Source organism: Moschus berezovskii, chromosome 23 (assembly GCF_049115385.1).
Source record: "Moschus berezovskii isolate FMDL1 chromosome 23, NW_MosBer_1.0, whole genome shotgun sequence".
Classification (NCBI taxonomy): domain Eukaryota; kingdom Metazoa; phylum Chordata; class Mammalia; order Artiodactyla; family Moschidae; genus Moschus; species Moschus berezovskii.
The window spans coordinates 24,219,121-24,240,453 of NC_142482.1; the positions used below are offsets into that span (position 1 = coordinate 24,219,121).

Genomic DNA, 21,333 nt, shown 5'->3' on the forward strand with positions numbered 1-21,333 from the left:
CTATATCTCCAGGACTCTTGGTTTACTCAGTAGAGCATCAGGTGAATGACTACACTCCCTACCTAACCCAGGAACAGGACTCTGCTGAAGTTAGTGGCTACATGTGGGAGCAAGTGAGTCCTGGGGTGCGTGGAAGGCTTAGGTATTGGCTCCACCCACTCCACCTTGTCTCTTCATATGCTATGTGGAAATAGTTTCCTTTGAAATAGAAACATTTTCTTCTGACTACAAAAGTAACACATATTCACTGATGAAAACATGAAAATACAGAAAAATAAGATTAAAAACATAAAAATTACCTGGAATCCCACCATCCAGAAAACCTCTATTAACATTTTGATAGTCTTCCTTATGTTCTTTTTTTAATGCACTGTTATAGAATGAAGTGTATCCCTCCCAAATTCATATTTTGAAATGCTAACCCCCAGTACCTTAGAATGTGACTGTATTTGGAGGCAGGGCCTTTAAAGAGGTAATTAAGATTAAAGGAAGTCATAAGGATGGGGCTCTGATCCAATAAGACAGGTGTCATTACAAGACAAAGAGACATCAGGGACGAGAGTGCATGGAGAAAAAGCCCTGTGGGGGCTCAGTGAGAAGACGGCCATCTGCAAGCTAAGGAGAGAGGTCTGAGGAGAAACCAAACCTGCTGACACTCTGATCTTAGACCTATAAGTTGTAGAACTGTGAGAAAATAAATTTCTGTTGTATAAGCGATGCAATATGCAATATTTTTTTTAAAGGCAGCCCTAGCATATTAATATATGCACATATAAAAATACAGATATTATCTTTAATTTTAAAATACTAGCATCTATCTGGCCATAAACATGGTATCCTATTTCTATTTTACCTTATATTATGGCTATTTCCTTATTTATGAATGCCTATACAGGAATTTTGATATGTTAATGTGCTACAATTTATTTAATCATGCTCCTATTGATGGACATTTGTAGTTTTTCCCATTTTTTGCTTATCATAAGTAACACCATGCTAAACATTAATGTAAAAAAAATGCTCTTCCTGAAGATTTCCTTATGATAAACTAAAGGTGGAAGTAGTAGATCAAGAGATATTTTTAAGACACTTAATACATATCATTAAATTGCCTTCTAGAAAACTTATACAACAAATCTCAGCAGTATATGACACTGCCCATTTTGTGACAATCTCACTCATACTAAGTATTCTCTTTTAAAACATCCTTGCCAACAGGATTTTAAAATGAAACTTGACAAGCTGATTTTCAAGTTCACTGGAAAAGAAAATTTGAAAAAATAGCCTAGAAAATTGAGAAAAAGAACAGCTATGAGTGTGAATTTACAGTAGCATTTTAAATGATGTGACACAAAATCTAGAAGAAATTTATAGATCCATGCTACATGCTATTTTTCCCAAAGTGTGCAAAATACCTAAACAGACATTTCTCCAAAGAAGACATACAGATGGCTAATAAACACATGAAAAGATGCTCAACACCACTCATTATTAGAGAAATGTAAATAAAAATCACAATGAGGTATCATCTCACACTGGTCAGAATGACCATCACCAAAAAGTCTCCAAACAATAAATGTTGGAGAGGGTGTGGAGACAAGGGAACCCTCTTATACTGTTGGTGGGAATGCAAACTAGTACAGACACTGTGGAGAATAGTGTGGAGATTCCTTAAAAAATTGGGAATAGAACTGCCATACGACCTAGCAATCAAACTGCTGGCCATACACCCCGAGGAAACCAGAATTGAAAGAGACACATGGACACATGTACCCCAATGTTCACTGCAGCACTATTTACAATAGCTAGGACACGGAAGTAACCTAGATGTCCACCAGCAGATGAATGGCTAAGGAAGTTGCGGTACGTACATGCAATGAAATATTACTCAGCTATAAAAAGGAACGCATTTGAATCAGTTCTAATGAGGTGGATGAACCTGGAGCCTATTATACAGAGTGAAGTAACTCAGAAAGAGAAAGACAAATACTATATATTAACATATACATGTGGAATTTAAAAAGACGGTAACAATAATCCTACATGCAGGGCAGCAAAGGAGAAATAGATGTAAAGAACAGACTTTTGAACTCAGTGGGAGAAGGCAAGGGTGGGGTGATTTGAGAAAACAGCATAGATACATGTACAATACATATGCAAGGGCTTCCCAGGTGGCTCAGACGGTAAAGAATCCATTTGCAATGCAGGAGACCTGAGTTCAATCTCTGGGTTGGGAAGGTCCCCTGGAGGAGGGCATGGCAACCCACTCCAGTATTCTTGCCTGGAGAATGCCCCTGGACAGAGGACCCTGGTGGGCTACAGTCCATGGGGTCAAAAGAGTTGGACACAACTGAGTGACTAAGCACCCACCACCATATGTAAAATAGATGACCAGTGCAAGTTCAATGCATGAAGCAGGATACCCAAAGCAGGTACCCTGGGAAAATCCAGAGGGACAGGGTGAGGAGGGAGGTGAGAGGGGGGTTCAGGATGGGGGGGACACATGTATACCTGTGGCACATTCATGTTGATGTATGGCAAAAACCATCACAATGTTGTGAAGTAATTATCCTCCAATTAAAATACATAAATTAAACAATGATGAAAAGAATGAAATAATCAATAAAGGATTTCAATTCAAAACAACTGTTTACATATTTTAGAAATAAGGGTAAACCCCTACCTCAGGTCATACACAGAATAAAATATAAATGAATTAAAAAGCTAAATGCTAAAAACAAACACACAACAATATAAGAAAATGATGACCAACCACTGCTACAGGGGAGCATATTTTTATAATTTGGACTGAGGAGGAAGATTCTAAGCAAGTCACAAAATCCAGATGATAGATAAGAAATGACTGACAGATAAGGCCAAATCAAACTAAAATAAAAAAGCTTTTGTACAACACAGACACCATAAACAAGTTTAAAAGGAACTAACAGTCTGGGAGAAGATATTTTCAAAATATATATAAAAGATGAACATGAATATCCATAATCTGCAAATTAATAATAAGCGACACAAGCAACAAAAAAAGGTGACAAAGAGTACAAAGATGTTAATTAAAAAAAAAAACAGAAATAGGCAAGAAACATAAAAAGATACCCATTTAGTAAAAACTTTAATGCAAGTTAAAACATAGAAATACTTTATTTTAGTTGTACTATTCATGTAAATAAAAAAATTTTAATTAGAAATATTTGCCAATAAAAGTCCAAAAATGGTACCATGATTCAGTTTGCCATTTCTTTGATTATTATGAAGCCAAACTTTAGGTTTGGCTATTAGGTTTTTCTTTCTTTTAAATAAATTACTGTTTGTACACATTTCCTATTGGGGATTCACATTTTTTCTTACTTAGTTGGGAAGTTCTTCATATATACTAAAGACAATTAATCATTGTCACATAAGTTGCAATTATTTTTTCCCAGTTTGTCAAACACCTTTGAATTCCATTTATAGTTTCTGCCTTTGTTTTTATGCTGAAGAAGTAGTTCTTACCTTGAGACCAGATAAATACTTATTAGTTCTCAACAGTTCTCTTAAGAGTAATGTAAAATCTGAGTCTTAACAGGAAACTAATTTAGTATATAGTATGAAGAAAATCTCATGTGTTTTCAATTGTCAACTGTCTCAGCACCATGTGCTACATTACCTTTCCATTCTCCATGGATGTGAAATATCATCTTTAATCTTGCACTATATTCATATGTATATGGAGATCAAATCCAGAGTTTGGATGATTCCTTAATTTATCTACCAGTTTATTCTTGCATTAATGTCACACTACCACAGTACGTAGTACAAATTTTAATATTTAGTGGTAGTAGGCTTCTTATTTCATCTTTTTCTCTTCACTATTTTGGGGGAAAGGGAATTCCATTTATTTATTCTCTTGGAAAAATTTTAAACAGCTTAGTTAAAGTTGTTGTTGTTTTTTTAAAGCACAACAGACTCTAAATAATCCTGCCTTAAATTAGTAGATTAAGATGGGAAGAACCAATGTGTTCACTATACTAAAGTTTCCCATCCTGGAATATAGCTTTCCATTATTCAGTGTTCCTTAAAGATTTATAGTTTCTTTACATGAGAACTTGTGGATTTCTTAGCTTTATTCCTAGACAGGTATATATTGTTTGTGGGGAAGAAAGTTAACTTCCAGCAGATTTCTCCAGCGTGCTCACCTCACATTCATGCTATTTCCAATCTCACATCATCTTCTGCCTCTCATTTTTGTTCTCGACTCTTCAGTTCAGTTCAGTCAGTCGCTCAGTCGTGTCCGACTCTTTGCGACCCCATGAATCACAGCACGCCAGGCCTCCCTGTCCATCACCAACTCCCGGAGTTCACTCAAACTCATGTCCATCAAGTCGGTGATGCCATCCACTCCATCTCTAATGGCATCAGGTGGTTCAGGGACGGACAATCCCTGTTAACATGGCTAAGGATGGACTAGGTATAAAGGAAAAGTATGGCTCCTGAATTGTTACTAACTGTGATACAGTTTTTATTGCTATTATGAATGAAAATTTTCCATTAAACTAATTGGTTATTGTTGATATTTGAGAAAACTTGATTTTTGTATATACTATATATCTGACTACATTCCTTAGAGTTCTTCAGTTCAGTTCAGTTCAGTTGCTCAGTCGTGTCCAACTCTTTGTGACCCCATGAATCACAGCACGCCAGGCCTCCCTGTCCATCACCAACTCCCGGAGTACACTCAAACTCATGTCCATCGAGTCGGTGATGCCATCCAGCCATCTCATTCTCTGTCGTCCCCGTCTCCTCCCACCCCCAATTATTCCTAGCATCAGACTCTTTTCCAGTGAGTCAACTCGACGCATGAGGTGGCCAAAGTATTGGAGCTTCAGCTTCAGCATCAGTCCTTCCAATGAACACCCAGGATTGATCTCCTTTAGAATGGACTGGTTGGATCTCCTTGCAGTATAAGGGACTCTCAAGAGTCTTCTCCAGCACCACAGTTCTAAAGCATCAATTCTTCGGCAATCAGCTTTCTTCACAGTCCAACTCTCACATCCATACATGACCACGGGAAAAACCATAGCCTTGACTAGACGGTCCTTGGTTGGCAAAGGAATGTCTCTGCTTTTTAATATGCTATCTAGGTTGGTCATAACTTTCCTTCCAAGGAGTAAGCGTCTTTTAATTTCCTGGCTGCAACCAGCATCTGCAGTGATTTTGGAGCCCCCCAAAATAAAGTCTGACACTGTTTCCACTGTTTTTCCATCTATTTCCCATGAAGTGATGGGACCAGATGCCATGATCTTTGTTTTCTGAATGTTGAGCTTCAAGCCAACCTTTTCACTCTCCTCTTTCACATTCATCAAGAGGCTTTTGAGTTCCTCTTCACTTTCTGCCATAACGGTGGTGTCATCTATGTTTTAGTTATTTTTCAGTTCATTCCCTTGGGTATATTATCACATCACATCATAAATAATGATATTTGTTTCCTTTCCTCCAATGTCTATCATACATATTTCTTGTTCTCCTCCTCCTCTATCCCCTCTCCCCACCCCCAAAAGTACAGAGTAATGTTAAATAGAAATAGTAATGAGGGGCAGCTTTCTTTCAGACAGGCCCTGCACTCAGAAGAAACCTAAATTTAGTTTAATGCTCCATGGCCCCGGTCTTTAAATTCTCATAATCTTATCTCTGAACTTTTAAAATAAAGTCTAAGGGGACAATGGAGCAAGTCCATGAACAGAGGAGATACGCAACAGTTTGCCACTGTCCCAATTTGTGTATAGGTTTATCAAGCCCCGGAAGTACAGAATTCCAGTGGACTCACAACATGTGGAGGTTGAGCGAGACTCAAAGCAAAGCCAAGGTCAAGGTGCCATGACTGTGCCTGAGTAATCTGGGCCTGAGTAAATTTACTGTGCCTGAGTAAAGTGGCTCAGAGAGGCCACTTTCTCTTCCAACTGGAACTTGCCTCAGTGCAGGAAAAAAGTCAATTTTTTAAAAAGCACTACCAACCAAAGAACTCTATCATATCCTTTTTACACTCTTGTTATTTCCCTATACTAGCCAGATGCTTATGCTAAAGATTATGATATGCTGAAAAATAGGGCAACTCGTAGATTCTTCGCCCTTTAGTACTTTCTTATTTTAATTTTTAATTGAAGTATAGTTGATTTACAATATTGTGTTAGTTTCCATTCTTCCTTATTAAGGAAGCTTACTGAGTAAGTCAAAGGTAGAAAGTTTTGGTAGAATGTGTGTGAACTAAGAAGTGAAACAAAGTTCAAGATGGGGAACACCTGTACACCCCGGGCGGATTCATGTCAATGTATGGCAAAACCAATACAATATTGTAAAGCAATTAGCCTCTGACTAAAATAAATAAATTTTTTAAAAAATAAAAAAAAAGAAGTAAAACAAAAATAATATAGTTTGGTGCAGAATTTCCATTGTTCTGACTAAGAAGTAATACATACACATGTATGAGCTATCAAACATGAACTGTATAACTTTGGTCATTTGGCATAGCAGATAATGCTCTTACATTTGCATTTAAAACCACCATTACACAATATAAAGATGAAAGATAAAATTCATGCTAACAATTTAAAAGTTATTTTCCTTAGAACATTAAACAGCAAATAAAAACAATATGCCAGGTTGGAAGATTGCAAAAGAAAGGGAAAAAATGTTTTTTTCTTGTTAAAATACTTTTAAATGCACTTGTTTCTTGCACTTGGAGCAAGGGGCTCCATATTTTCATTTTGCATAGTGCCCTGCAGATTACATAGCTGGCCCTGAGACTAATGATGGATTTTTTTGGTTTGTTTTAGGCTTTATTGCAACCATCTCTGATTAAACCTCACTATTTATAAAATAGGTCATTACAGAATTACTATTGATAATAAAAGATTGGAGACACCTACATATCTATCAAAAGGGACTGGTTAAATAAATTAAGTTATAGCACCTCTAGCCAATTCTGCACAAATGTAAAAAATATAAAGCATGAGAAAGTTTTTTTGTATTGGTAAGGAAAGATCTCCAAAAACATTGTTAATTTAAAAAATACATATATGAATATGTGCTACGTTTCTTAACAAAATGGGGAAATAATACATATTTGTATTACCTACTTAAAATATTAAGTTAAAAAATTACCTACCTGGTTCTGGGATGGAGGACTAGGGTACTGAGGTAGCAACTAGGCCAACAAAATTAGATTTTACATCCCCTTAGCTGCCGGAACAGCTTTCACAGTCAGTAACAGAGAACGATCCCGCCTATTTACAACCTGGCTATTCAAAATGCCAGTGAGGCAGAACTGTGGTTTGTGAGAAAGTGATATTGCTGCATAATATTGGATACAAGCTCCACGATGTCCCATTTAAAAACAAGTTGTGCATATTTACACTTCCCTGGACACAAACACACACTACTATGTTCCTTCTATAACAAGCAGGATCCAAAAAATTTAATCCTATAAAAGGTACACGTAAATTCTGTAAAGTAAGAGCAATAAAGACTGTTTCAGGCAATCTTTATTCTCAAACAAACAAAAAACCAACAAAAGAACAGGTATTAAAAGACAATGAAACTTAATTACACACAAAGGACCACATACCAAATTGAGAATCCTAAGTGACTGTGAGAAAGTCATTTTCTAATTAGCCCCAACTCTTTCCCCCAGATAAAAAATGGTAGCCCATTCTTGTATGAGAACCCAGGCTCTCTGGGTGGGAGGCAAACAAACTGTATTACATTCTTTATGCATTATTGTGGGGTGTTTATTTGAATTCTTCTAAAACTCTAAGACTCTGTGAGAAAATAATGCTTATCTTCTCCACAGAAAGGGTTGCTGCTGCTAAGTTGCTTCAGTCGTGTCCGACTCTGTGCGACCCCATAGACAGCAGCTGGCCAGGCTCCGCCATCCCTGGGATTCTCCAGGCAAGTAAACTGGAGTGGGTTGCCATTTCCTTCTCCAATGTGTGAAAGTGAAAAGTGAAAGTGAAGTCACTCAGTCGTGTCCGACTAGTAGCGACCCCATGGACTGCAGCCCACCAGGCTCCCCCATCCATGCGATTTTCTAGGCAAGAGTACTGGAGTGGCTCGCCATTGCCTTCTCTGACAGAAAGGGTTAAGAGACGAAAAATAACTCTTAATTCTTATTCCACTACCAGATGCAAAGTGGTCCACTGGAAAGGGCATTGGCTTTGAAATGGGTCAGAGATAAATACACCTTTGTACACTTGGGTCATTCTATGTGAGTCTCCCCCGACTCTGTCTTCTTCCTTAAGAAGATTTAAGGAGCTTCATCACCTCTATAGGTAGGTCTTCCCTGATACCATCTCCGAACTCAGGTTAGGTAATCCTGTTCCAGTGCTCCTATAGCATCTGCTGAATCGTCCCCAGAGATGACTTATTTTACTGTGTTGTCACCTTCTATTTAAGTGTCTTTCTCCTTCATTAGCTCAAACGCTCCTCCAAGGCAGAAACTGCACCTGTGTATCTTTCCATCCCCAGTGCCTCAGATACACTTGGCAGCCTCTTAATAAACCTCTGCTTAATGTCAAGTAATTTACAGTAGATAAAGAAGTTAAGCTTCACTGACAATTAGAACCAGCCTTAATATCTGATTAGAGAAACAGGCTGGGAAAAGCAAAGCCTCTTGGTCTAGACTAATCCAGACTCTATATAGTGCCATTTTTAGAAAACTCTCTGAATTAAGGACCCCTCTGCTACTCCACTTTCACTTTTCACTTTCACACATTGGAGAAGGAAATGGCAACCCACTCCAGTGTTCTTGCCTGGAGAATCCCAGGGACGGGGGAGCCTGGTGGGCTGCCGTCTATGGGGTCACACAGAGTTGGACACAACTGCAGTGACAGCAGCAGCAGCTGCTACTCCAACAAGTTTGCTTCTTTACCACATTCTAACACCTCCACCCCTGGTGAACTCCCTCACTCCCAAATCTCTGTTTCTTCTACAGAGGACACATTTTTTTAAAGGCGGAAGTCAGATCCCCAGTTCAGTGGATGCAAAAGCCGGTTACAGCAGACTTCCAATTGTTTACTTTCCCAGGACTTCACAGAATTCTAAACACACTGCTTCAAAGTATTTTGAGATGATAGTAGCAACTACAGACCACCTACTTTCTATTTCCTGCCTCCAGCTGGGAACAAGTAGCAGCCATTTTGTTGCCGTGTAAATCAGTACATGTGTATTGCTCTGCTTTATTTACTAAACTCCTCCAGGCCCAGCTCAAAATACTATTCTTCATAAAACCTTATCTTACTAGGCAAGAAAATATGTTGGGTTCTTTCACACACCCCCTAAACCTTGAACCTTTCTTTTTTTTTTTTGAGGACTACAACAGATGGTATGAGTTTATTTTGTGTATTTGTACTCAGACACTCAGTCATGTCCGAGTCTTAGCGACCCCATGGAATGTAACCCGCCAGGTTCCTCTGTCCATCGGATTCTACAGGCAAAAGTACTGGAGTGGGTTGCCATTTCCTCCTCCAGGGTGAACCTTTCTCCATACTCTGCTGTGCCTTTGTCTGGCATTCTCCACTCCACATGGCTCTATGCCCTGCCAGTGGGCTTCTCAGCTGCTGTGAGTCAGATGGGAAATTTCCTGATGACTGAAGCCCCTTTCACACTTTCTGCCTTTGCACTCATCATCTATCTGCTTTCAGCTCCATTCGCTCCCTTGCTTTACACTGTATCTCAGGGGCTAAAGCTGCATAAACTACATTTCCCAAACTTGCCAGCCTGGTGTGGGTTTCTCCCCGTGGCTTTGTTTTTGCTGAAGCTCTACCAGTAGAAGAAACTGATGAGAGTGGAAGATGGGAGGATGCTCCTGGTAGAACTGCAGTTAGCACAGAGGCGGATGAACACAGGCTCCAGTGTTCCTGTTCAGACAGCACAGTTCCTGGTGGCGGCAGCAGTGAGCATAACCAGAGCTCCAGCAACACAGACATCCAGCGCTTGTGCTGCCTGGTGTGGTTGCCCCACCTCAATTACTAACAAGAAGTAGAACAAAAAAGCCACCAGTCTTTTGAATCCATGCTGGTAGACACAAAGATACCACTTAATGGCCTAAAGTTGGTAATGGAAGCTTTTTCTTACTCCCTGAAAGGGTTAAAAAAAAAACAAACTCGAATTGTGAGCCTACAGCTCTATGTTCTGGTTGCCATCTCTTAAGGTAGAGCCAAGGAAGGACTTATGCTTATGCTTTCCAGGAGAACCAGGAGACCTTAAGAAGGGCAACCAGACTCATGCATTGCTAAACACCACACTCTAGTATCAGTGTTAGTACTGACTATTCTCTCAAGTTTTACTAAAAAGCATATTCGCTATTCATCTATAAGACTTATAAGAAGAGCAATTTAAAAAGAAAAAAAAAAAACGGAAATGGCCCTAAAAATATAAAAAGATGCTCAATTTCTCTTACAAGAGAAATGTAGTTAAAACTGTACTGGGATACCATTTCTCACCTATCGAACTGGCAAAAGTCCAGAAGTCTGACAATATGCTCCACTGGCAGGCTGTGAGGGAAACAGACATTATCATACATTGCCAATGAGAACTTTAAAATGTTACACACCCTATGGAGGTGAATTTGGCAATATCTAACAAAGAAATACATGCATTTACCCTTTGACCATGCAGCTATTAAAAAGAAATAAATAATTTCTTTTTATACAGCTAGCTCTAGAAAAGCATTAAATACTAAAAAAGCAAGGTAAAAAAAATAAAGTATGTATAGAATATAGTATGCTATCAATTATTTAAGAATGCTGGAGAGGATACAAAATACAAGTTACATATATATTTCCTTATTTTCCTTTTTTTTTCCTCCAAAAAGGATAACCCCAGAAAAAGGGGAAAAGAGATTACCTACAGGAGTAGAGGGGACAGAAATAGAAACTGAACTCCTCTAAATACATACAACAGCTTTGTATATTTGATTTTAGAACTATGTACATATTTTACACAATTATAAAACAAAAAAAATTTAAAGGCAATCACTGAATACTGAAAGCAAAATGGAATAAATAGCTATATGACCATCCAATGAATTATTCTAAGTGTCTTTAAAACACAGTAATTTTACTGTACATCTCTCATGGGATATACCTTAAGGGCCCAAAAGGTTACTGCAAAAATCTTGAACTATTTTTAGAAATCATGTGGTTTAAGGTAGTACTGTAATGTAATTCTGCAATTATTTTGTATGTACTGAAGACAAAGCAAATGAATTATACTGTGCTTTATCACTAGTGGCCAAGATTTTCAGTATGGAAAAAAGGAGATGAAAGATCAAAAGATTAAACAAAACTTTGTGTCAGTTGAGTTCAGTCGCTCAGTCGTGTCTGACTCTTTGTGACCCATGGACTGCAGCATGCCAGGGTTCCCTATCTGTCACCAACACCCGGAGCTTGCTTTGTGTACAGAATTTTAATTAGAAATGTCAGCATGCACTCTTGATATAATTTACCTGTTGAATATATGATAAATAAACATATGTGTACTCATTTCCTACTTCTGTCTACAGAAAAGGCCTAGGAATAGTGACCAACCCATTAGGAATTGATTAGGCTGAGATTTCCAAATGTCATTTCCCACTTCACAGAACCAGAGCTTCCTACAGAAATGGCTGATTGTAGATCAGAGACAATAAATGTACAAGACGAAGCTGGTACACTGTGTCATGACAGAAATCAAGGAACTACTGCAGACTACTGAGATCATGTTAGAAAGACTCAAAGGCCAATATGAAGAAGCTAAAGATGTGGACAATCTGAATATCAGTAAAAAATAACCCAAGGGATTAAAAGATGTCCAATATGTTTAATCTCATAAATTCAAAATGATAAATACTCTCCTTCCTCCCTCCTCCCCCTCAAAACCCCAGAAACAAATCTTACTGACTACCTTTGGAGGATGCTAGGTAACTACCTCTTTAATTTGAAAAGTGGTAAAAAAGAAGAAAGAATATGACATTTATCCTACTTTTCCTGGGCAAACTGCATTTTAGGATTACCAAATGAGCGTTCAGGAAACTTTTTCTAGTTATTAAACAGAGGAGTAATGACAGGATTAGAAAAGAACCATTATATAATTGCAAATTATAAAAGAATGAATCTAGGGAATATTAATAACCATGAGTGGATGTGACTATCCAAAAGAGAGAGGCAACCAAAGATTTCTCTCTGCTTCTTGATAGACATATACCACCATCTGTAGAGCATTTTATAAACAACAAACAAAAAAAACAAAACAAAACAAAAAAACCTGAATCAGATTTAGCCTCTATCGAACTATTAAACACAAGAATTACAACAGAGGAGCACGTTAAATGTTACTATGGGGATCTAATCATCAAAACCCAGGCTGTTTAAAACTCTGCAGGACAAAAAATTAGTTTCTTCAACAAACACATTATTATTAGAAAGACAGGAAAAAGAAAAGAAAAAGACAGGAATAGACATGTGTAAGGAAAGCTACAGATTTAAAGAGATTTATGAGTCAAAAGAGCTACCTGTTGACAGTATGGACCTTAACTGATTTAAACAACCTATCAGTTCAGTTCAGTTCACTTCAGTCGCTCAGTCCTGTCCGACTCTTTGCGACCCCATGAATCACAGCACGCCAGGCCTCCCTGTCCATCACCAACTCCCGGAGAACACTCAAACTCATGTCCATCGAGTCGGTGATGCCATCCAGCCATCTCATTCACTGTTGTCCCCTTCTCCTCCCACCCCCAATCCCTCCCAGCATCAGAGTCTTTTCCAGTGAGTCCACTCCTCACATGAGGTGACCAAAGTATTGGAGTTTCAATTTAGCATCAGTCCTTCCAATGAACATCCAGGATTGATCTCCTTTAGAATGGACTGGTTGGATCTCCTTGCAGTCCAAGGGACTCTCAAGAGTCTTCTCCAGCACCACAGTTCAAAAGCATCAGTTCTTCAGCGATCAGCTTTCTTCACAGTCCAACTCTCACATCCATACATGACCACTGGAAAAACCATAGCCTGACTGGACGGACCATTGTTGGGAAAGTAATGTCTCTGCTTTTTAATATGCTATCTAGGCTGGTCATAACTTTCCTTCCACGGAGTAAGAGTCTTTTAATTTCATGGCTGCAATCAGCATCTGCAGTGATTTTGGAGCCCAAAAAAATAAAGTCTGACACTGTTTCCACTGTTTTCCCATCTATTTCCCATGAAGTGATTGGACCAGATGCCATGATCTTTGTTTTCTGAATGTTGAGCTTCAAACCAACCTTTTCACTCTCCTCTTTCACGTTCATCAAGAGGATTTTTAGTTCCTCTTCACTTTCTGCCATAAGGGTGGTGTCATCTGCATATCTGAGGTTATTGAGATTTCTACCGGCAATCTTGATTCCAGCCTGTGCTTCTTCCAGCCCAGTGTTCCTCATGATGTACTCTGCATAGAAGTTAAATAAGCAGGTGACAATATACAACCTTAACGTACTCCTTTTCCTATTTGGAACCAGTCTGTTGTTCCATGTCCAGTTCTAACTGTTGCTTCCTGACCTGCATACAGGTTTCTCAAGAGGCGGGTCAGGTGGTCTCGTATTCCCATCTCTTTCAGAATGTTCCATATTCTGATTTATTATGATCCACACAGTCAAAAGCTTTGGCATAGTCAATGAAGCAGAAATAGATGTTTTTCTGGAACTCTCTTGCTTTCTCCACGATCCAGCGGATGTTGGCAATTTGATCTCTGGTGCCTCTGCCTTTTTTAAAACCTGCTTGAACATCTGGAAGTTCACGGTTCACATATTGCTGAAGCCTGGCTTGGAGAATTTTGAGCATGACTTTACTAGCGTGTGAGATGAGTGCAATTGTGCGGTACTTTGAGCATTCTTTGGCATTGCCTTTCTTTGGGATTGGAATGAAGACTGACCTTTTCCTGTCCTGTGGCCACTGCTGAGTTTTCCAAATTTGCTGGCATATTGAGTGCAGCACTTTCACAGCATCATCTTTCAGGATTTGAAATAGCTCAATTGGAATTCCATCACCTCCACTAGCTTTGTTCGTAGTGATGCTTCCTAAGGCCCACTTGACTTCACATTCCAAGATGTCTGGCTCCAGGTGAGTGATCACGCCATCATGATTATCTTGGTCGTGAAGACCTTTTTTGTACAGTTCTTCTGTGTATTCTTGCCACCTCTTCTTCATATCTTCTGCTTCTGTTAGGTCCATACCATTTCTGTCCTTTATCGAGCCCATCTTTGCATGAAATGTTCCCTTGGTATCTCTGATTTTCTTGAAGAGATCTCTTGTTCTTCCTATTCTGTTGCTTTCCTCTATTTCTTTGCATTGATCTCTGAGGAAGGCTTTCTTATCTCTCCTTGCTATTCTTTGGAACTCTGCATTCAGATGCTTGTATCTTTCCTTTTCTCCTTTGCTTTTCGCTTCTCTTCTTTTCACAGCTATTTGTAAAGTCTCCTCAGACAGCCATTTTGCTTTTTTGCATTTCTTTTCCATGGGGATGGTCTTGGTCCCTGTCCCCTGCACAATATCACGAACCTCCGACCAGAGTTCATCAGGCACTCTATCTATCAGATCTAGTCCCTTAAATCTATTTCTTACTTCCACTGGGAAGTAAGGGAAGTAATCATAAGGGATTTGATTTAGGTGATATCTGAATGGTCTAGAGGTTTTCCCTACTTTCTTCAATTTAAGTCTGAATTTGGCAATAAGGAGTTCATGATCTGAGCCACAGTCAGCTCCTGGTCTTGTTTTTGCTAACTGTATAGAGCTTCTCCATCTTTGGCTGCAAAGAATATAATCAATCTGATTTCGGTGTTGACCATCTGGTGATGTAAAACACATAAACTCACTCCAGACTTTGATTCAATGATGAACATCTGAACACTCACTGGGTATTTAATACTCAGAAGTAATAATGATTCAATTTTGGGATATTACAATGATATTGTGATTATGGCCACAAAAAGGAAGGCTTTACTTTTAAAGATGTATACTGAAGTATTTATGGATAAGATGATAGAGTGTCTGGAATTGGCTTCAAAATAATCTTCTGGGGAGGAAGTAGGTAGTATATAGATAAGACCAGGTTGTCTATGAGTCAGTAATTCTTTAACCTGAGTGGTGTGTATTGTTCCCTCTACTTGAATAACTAAGATGGTATTCAAAGAAGTGAATTTAAATACAAGATTAAATGAAAAGGAAGTTCTGGCAAGTATTATGAAAAACTAGAGGGATTAGGCATATGCCACAGACATATCACAAAGTGGAGTGCCAAGGCAAGCAAATACATTATTTGGGAGGTTTAATGTTTAAATAGCACTCATATCTATTCAGCAGTCATATCTATTCTAACTTTCCTCTATGCACCAGCTGTAAGAGGGTAGAGTTTCCTACAAATGCCTCTTAACAAAGAGGCAAGACTCTCCCAGGCAAGAATACATCCAAGCACTACCCAGAAGCAGCCACCAAATGAGCAAGGGCTGTGGTGGCAGCAGCAGATAAGGTGGGAGAAGAGTTGTGAGTCTGATGCCCAGGTCTGGTCAGTGCACTTAAGGTGGGCCCATTCCCGTGGATGCATGAACCCACAGAGTTCCAAAGCCTCCCCAAGAGTCTGTGTAAATGAAGCAGCATGAAGAGTGACATACTATCAACAAAAATGTGAAAAAAACCCTTTTGTGGAAAAGGAAGACTAAAATCTTACAAAGCTGGTATGGTTATTTTTATTCATGTTTCTCCTGACATCATGATACATTTAAAATAATAACATTAAATCTAATTTTAAAAGACACAGTTCAGTTCAGTCACTCAGTCGTGGCTCTTTGCGACCCCATGAACCGCAGCATGCCAGGCCTCCCTGTCTATCACCAACTCCCAGAGTCCACCCAAACCCATGTCCATTGAGTCAGTGATGCCATCCAACCATTTCATCCTCTGTCGTCCCCTTCTCCTCCTGCCCTCAATCTTTCCCAGCAACAGGGTCTTTTCAAATGAGTCAGCTCTTCGCATCAGGTGGCCAAAGTATTGGAGTTTCAGCTTCAACATCAGTCCTTCCAATGAACACCCAGGACTGATCTCCGTTAGAATGGACTGGTTGGATCTCCTTGCAGTCCAAGGGACTCTCAAGAGTCTTTTCCAACACCACAGTTCAAAAGCATCAATTCTTCGGCGATCAGCTTTCTTTCTTTATAGTCCAACTCTCATATTCATACATGACTACTGGAAAAACCACAGCCTTGACTAGACGGACCTTTGTTGACAAAGTAATGTCTCTGACACAAGTTTTTTTTAAAGTAATTTAGGAGAATATCGGGCTTTCCAGGTAGTACTAGTTGGTAAAGAATCTGACCGCCAATGCAGGAGACACAAGAGACATCTATCCCTGGGTCAGGAAAATGCCCTTGAGAAGGAAATGGTGACCCACTCCAGTATTTTTTCCTGGAAAATTCCATGAACAGAGGAACCTGGTGGGCTACAGTCCATGGTGTCGCAAACAGTCGGACATGACTGAGCACACACAGCAGTAGGAGAATACTACTTTAATGAGAGTAGCCTGAACTATGAAACAACGGCCAGGAAGTATGATAGAAATTCTGAATCTCGAAACGTAAGGGTAGAGCTAGATACCACTAGTTATTCATGATGACATTATTGTAGTTTTATATTTTCCCCCCATGGAAACCTGGCACTGGATCAGTGGCTCTCAAGGAAGGACAGCATATCTCATAGGATAGAGGGAGCAGTTCACTTCAGTTCAGTCGCTCAGTCGTGTCCGACTCTTTGCGACCCCATGAATCACAGCACGCCAGGCCTCCCTGTCCATCACCAACTCCCGGAGTTCACTCAAACTCATGTCCATCGAGTCGGTGATGCCATCCAGCCATCTCATTCTCTGTCGTCCCCGTCTTCTCCCACCCGCAATCCCTCCTAGCATCAGACTCTTTTCCAGTGAGTCAACTCGTCGCATGAGGTGGCCAAAGTATTGGAGTTTCAGCTTTAGCATCAGTCCTTCCAATGAACACCTAGGACTGATCTCCTTTAGAATGGACTGGTTGGATCTCCTTGCAGTCCAAGGGACTCTCAAGAGTCTTCTCCAGCACCACAGTTCAAAAGCATCAATTCTTCGGCAGTAGGCAACTACAATTTAAAAATAATTCCAGGTGATTCTGACATACGCTGTGGCCTCACTAAAGGACCACTTCTTTCTTGGAGGTCCCTATAGAATGGCCGTGGCTGAGGCCTGTGTGCAGCTAAAATGCACCTGGATCACCAATATGGAAAGCTGGCCATTACTGTTTCAAACGCCCCTGTAAATGTCGCACAGCTGCCATGTCAGAAAAAGGATAATGAAATCACCCTACACGCTCTCGTGACTTAAACCAGCTCCCTGTCTGCCCAGCATGGGGGCAACTTTGAGCCACGAAGACAGTAAAAGCAGAGCCAGAGGGGACCCCACTGCAGGCCATCTGCCGACAAGCACACACACCAACCTGCCTGCCTGCACCACTGTTCCTATTTGGATGAGGGACGACGACAGGCAAGTGACTGCAGTGCTCTTCGCAGTCAAACTTGTGAGCATCTTAGAAGAGGACTTGAAAAGTGTCTGACCAGACTCCAGAAATACTGGTAGCCTCTCTACAGTCTTCTTTCATCCCCTGACATGTCTGAGACTATTATGGCTTCTGATAATGCCGACTAACTCAGTTTGGACAGAACAGACAGACCAACAGCAGCAATCCCTCACTACAACTGATTCTGAGTTTCGTTCCTGCAGTGGCCTTCATGCCAGATAGATTTGTTTCTTCGATAATTACAATGCCTACAAACCTGTCCTTCCTCCAGTAAGAAGGGAAAGGGGCCTTCTATACAACATGCTCAAAATTCAGTGTACCAGGCTGAAGTGAGTAGCCAGATGCTCTACACCTCCTATGGCTGCAAAGGTGGTTTGGTTCCTAATAAGATCCTTCTCAGTAAGGATGCTCTTAACTATACAATCACATGCACAGTGAGGTCTGGTCTATAAAACAACATGGGCAGCAAGTAAAAGGAAATAGCCTTTCCAAAACACTCCATCATCACAATTCTATGCCCCCTCACAGAATTAAAAGCCTCGATAATATCAGGTGATGCCCACTGTTAACTTTCAAATGGCTTAAAAGTCACAAGGAGGGAGGTGGGAGAGAGGTCAGGATGGGGAACACATGTACACCCATGGCTGATTCATGTGAATATATGGCAGAAACCACCACAATACTGCAAAGTAATTAGCCTCCAATTAAAATTTTAAAAAATTAAAAAAAACGTTTCAAGGCTTATCAACATTTATATTTAATACTAAAAATTACACCCATTGCAAAGTCAAAACCAAACTGTTTATTTAATTGAGCTCTAAAACTTCTCTATATGCTGGAATAATTTCTACTCTTGCTACTTTATTAGTATTACTCTCAAATTTCTCTAAAGGATTATGTTTAGGAAACAAAAAGTGTTATGAAAATTTAGACTTTTGACCATTCATAGAATTAGTAAACATTTGTAAGCTACCCTCATCTTTCTCATTCTAGTTTTCACCATGTTTTTAGGACATTGTCAATATGTTCTGTGTCCCAGCATGAAAAGGACTTGGGGAGGAGATGAGAAATGAGTCCCTTTGTAAAGGTAAAGAAATACTTTAGGTATACCAAGGCATGGGTATCTTATCCCTTCACTTGAACATAAGAGAGCTCCTTTTCCAAGAAAGCTGCAGTAAAGGTGCAGATTCAAGGATCTAGTTAGTTACAAAACATGATCTTGGTAGGAAATGAGCAAAAACCTGTGGGCATGGATAAAAGAAGAATAATCAGTCTAGACAGAAAAAGCCACTCATGGTATCAAAATGTTAAGGCCTGAGGTGGACTAGAGACAGAGCCAGACTAAACATGACCAAAAACAAAAGCAAAACAAAGCACAACAGAAAACAACCAAACAACTGAATGAAATTTAAAATGTCCTTTCAAAAGATTAGCCAGGCTGAACTGGTCACAAAATAATCTTCATTACGGTAATTTAGTTACTTTGGTCTTATTTTAATTACATGCAGTCATTTTCTTGAGGTGAATTTGACAAAGAAGGGCAAATATGGACTGCTGTGTCTATGAAAAGGAGATATTCTCATAGCTGAGCACACTATTCATATCAAATCAAAGGCCAAAATACCTGCACAGCCTTGAAAAGTAGGAGCATTGGATCAATATTATACTGACTTCCTCCCTGATCTTACCTACCATTAAATATAGAAAAGCCTTTTGGTACAGGAGACTGTGCCTGACTATCACAAGCATTCCCCACATAGCAAATCTGAATGAATCACTAGAACATTTCCAATTCTGAACTACTAGTATAATATTTATACTCTTTTAAGTTTACTAGAATTATTATTTTGACTACTTCTAAAAATATAAGCCCTTTCTATGTCACTCAGCCATAAGGCATTCAAGTCAACCAGAGCTCTTAGTCAAAGCTGATTAACAGGTGAATTAAGATGAGTTAATGCAATAACAAAATATTTGCAGATAACATAGCTATGTGATACATAAAAAATATAATTGTAACACTTACCTATCAGCCCCTTCTCCAGAGTGAAGGTTTTGTTTGTAAACATACATTCAAAAGCCACAATGTGAAATATCTTATTCACTGTGTTGTGAGTCCCAACTATTCGAATATACCTGGGGGTAAAAAGAGGAGAAAATATGTTGAAGAAAATGAGCTTCCATCATAACAAATCCAAGGATAACAGAAAAAGATACACTATGTAAACATACAGTCTACCAGAGCATGGACTGAAAGAGACTGAATAGGCTTCAGACCCTGGACCTGCTCCTTGGGGCTAGCTCCAACTGAGTATAGAAAAATTACAGCAAAATTAGGGAGGTACCACTTTCCAGAGAATGAAGCAGAACTTAGATTTGGTTTAGCTAGAAAATCAAACCAGGGGTTGTTCAGCTCAACTCCAAAATGTCAGTACAATTATACATCCATGAGACATTTACACTGGAGAATAATAGCTTTTATCCTTACCTCGTGGTTAGGAATGTGCCTGTGCACAGGTGCACAAAAACACACAAAATCAAATACTTTCCAACTCAATGAAAGTTTTCACCCATTGGGTGAAATGTATGAAATCAATACTGCTTTCTCATTTAAAGGAAAAAAAAAAAAAACCCACAGAAACTACTGAAAACCACTCACAGTTTCTTGTATTTTAATGTTGCTCCTAAATTCTCATTGGGATGTGAACCCTACATTCTTACGCCAGTCCCCAACGTGACTGCTAGGATGCCTTCTCCTGGCCAGAGGAAGTGATGTGCAGAGGTGAGCCAGCCTGTTCTGCAGCCTCCCTCCTGGCCGCAGGGAGCTGGCATCTGCACACGGTGCAGAGTTTCATAGGGCAGGTCTCGAGCATCTCAGCCTATTCACCCTCTGTATCTCCCTGGAGGCTTCACCTCTGACAAACAAGCATTAATCTTGGAGCAACTTGCCCCTTTCATTCTCCAAAGGGACCTGACAGTTCACAGGTTAATGAACAGACAAACGGACTCTTCTGAGTGTCACTCAATTCCACGGGGAACGTAATGTGCTACACACATCCTGGAATTCAAAAGAAGAGCAAGGCAAAAAGTAACAGATGAACTGATAACGCTCTCCCAAATTATGAACTATGTGCTCTGAAGGATGCAGCGTAGTAAGCGTATTAAATGAACAGATTTCAATTAGATGACAGACTGGGCAAGGTTTTAGTAATATCTTCCCTCCGCTATGTAAAACAACCTTCCATTTAGATGATGTAATTTTACTTCTGAGTTAATCACTATTCACTAATTTGGTAATTTCCTTACATTTCTCATCCTTCCAAGTTAACTGTATAATGTAAATGCCAATTAAAAAAAATTCACATTATAGAGGCTATATTTGGGGGTTCTGTATCATGAGCTATTTTCCCTCCTGTTTCTTCAAGCCTGAATCTCACCGCAATCCCTGTGCACCTCATTTAGCCATCTGCTCCTTGACATGAGCTGATCGCTCATCTTCATAACCAACAGTAATGCCCTCTCCTGGACTGGCTGCTCTGTGTTCTCATCCCCGCTGCAGGGAGACACCATTCTTCCTGTGTGGAGGGTTGGGGCAACTGCTGTGCTCACCATCGCCCTCTGGGTAAGCAGGAGGTTGGCTATGATCTGTTCTCTCCAGCCTTCAGGGCAGACAGAAGGTGTTGTTGACTTTACTGGGTTTGGGTAGGTGGATGGGGTTCACTTAAAATAAGTTCTAAATGGTCTGA

At 39.7% G+C, this 21,333-nt stretch overlaps 1 protein-coding gene across 4 annotated transcripts in view; it reads right to left on the reverse strand.

Annotated features, from left to right (window-relative positions):
* The window catches only part of BTBD9 (BTB domain containing 9), a 437,363-nt gene that overhangs the window by 143,444 nt on the left and 272,586 nt on the right, over nucleotides 1-21,333 (reverse strand). For all 4 annotated transcript variants that reach the window (XM_088831208.1, XM_055407251.2, XM_055407252.2 and 1 more), the window contains exon 7: nucleotides 19,614-19,723. In XM_088831208.1, the coding sequence (XP_088687334.1) occupies nucleotides 19,614-19,723 (110 nt within the window). The remainder of the gene's footprint in view (nucleotides 1-19,613; nucleotides 19,724-21,333) is intronic.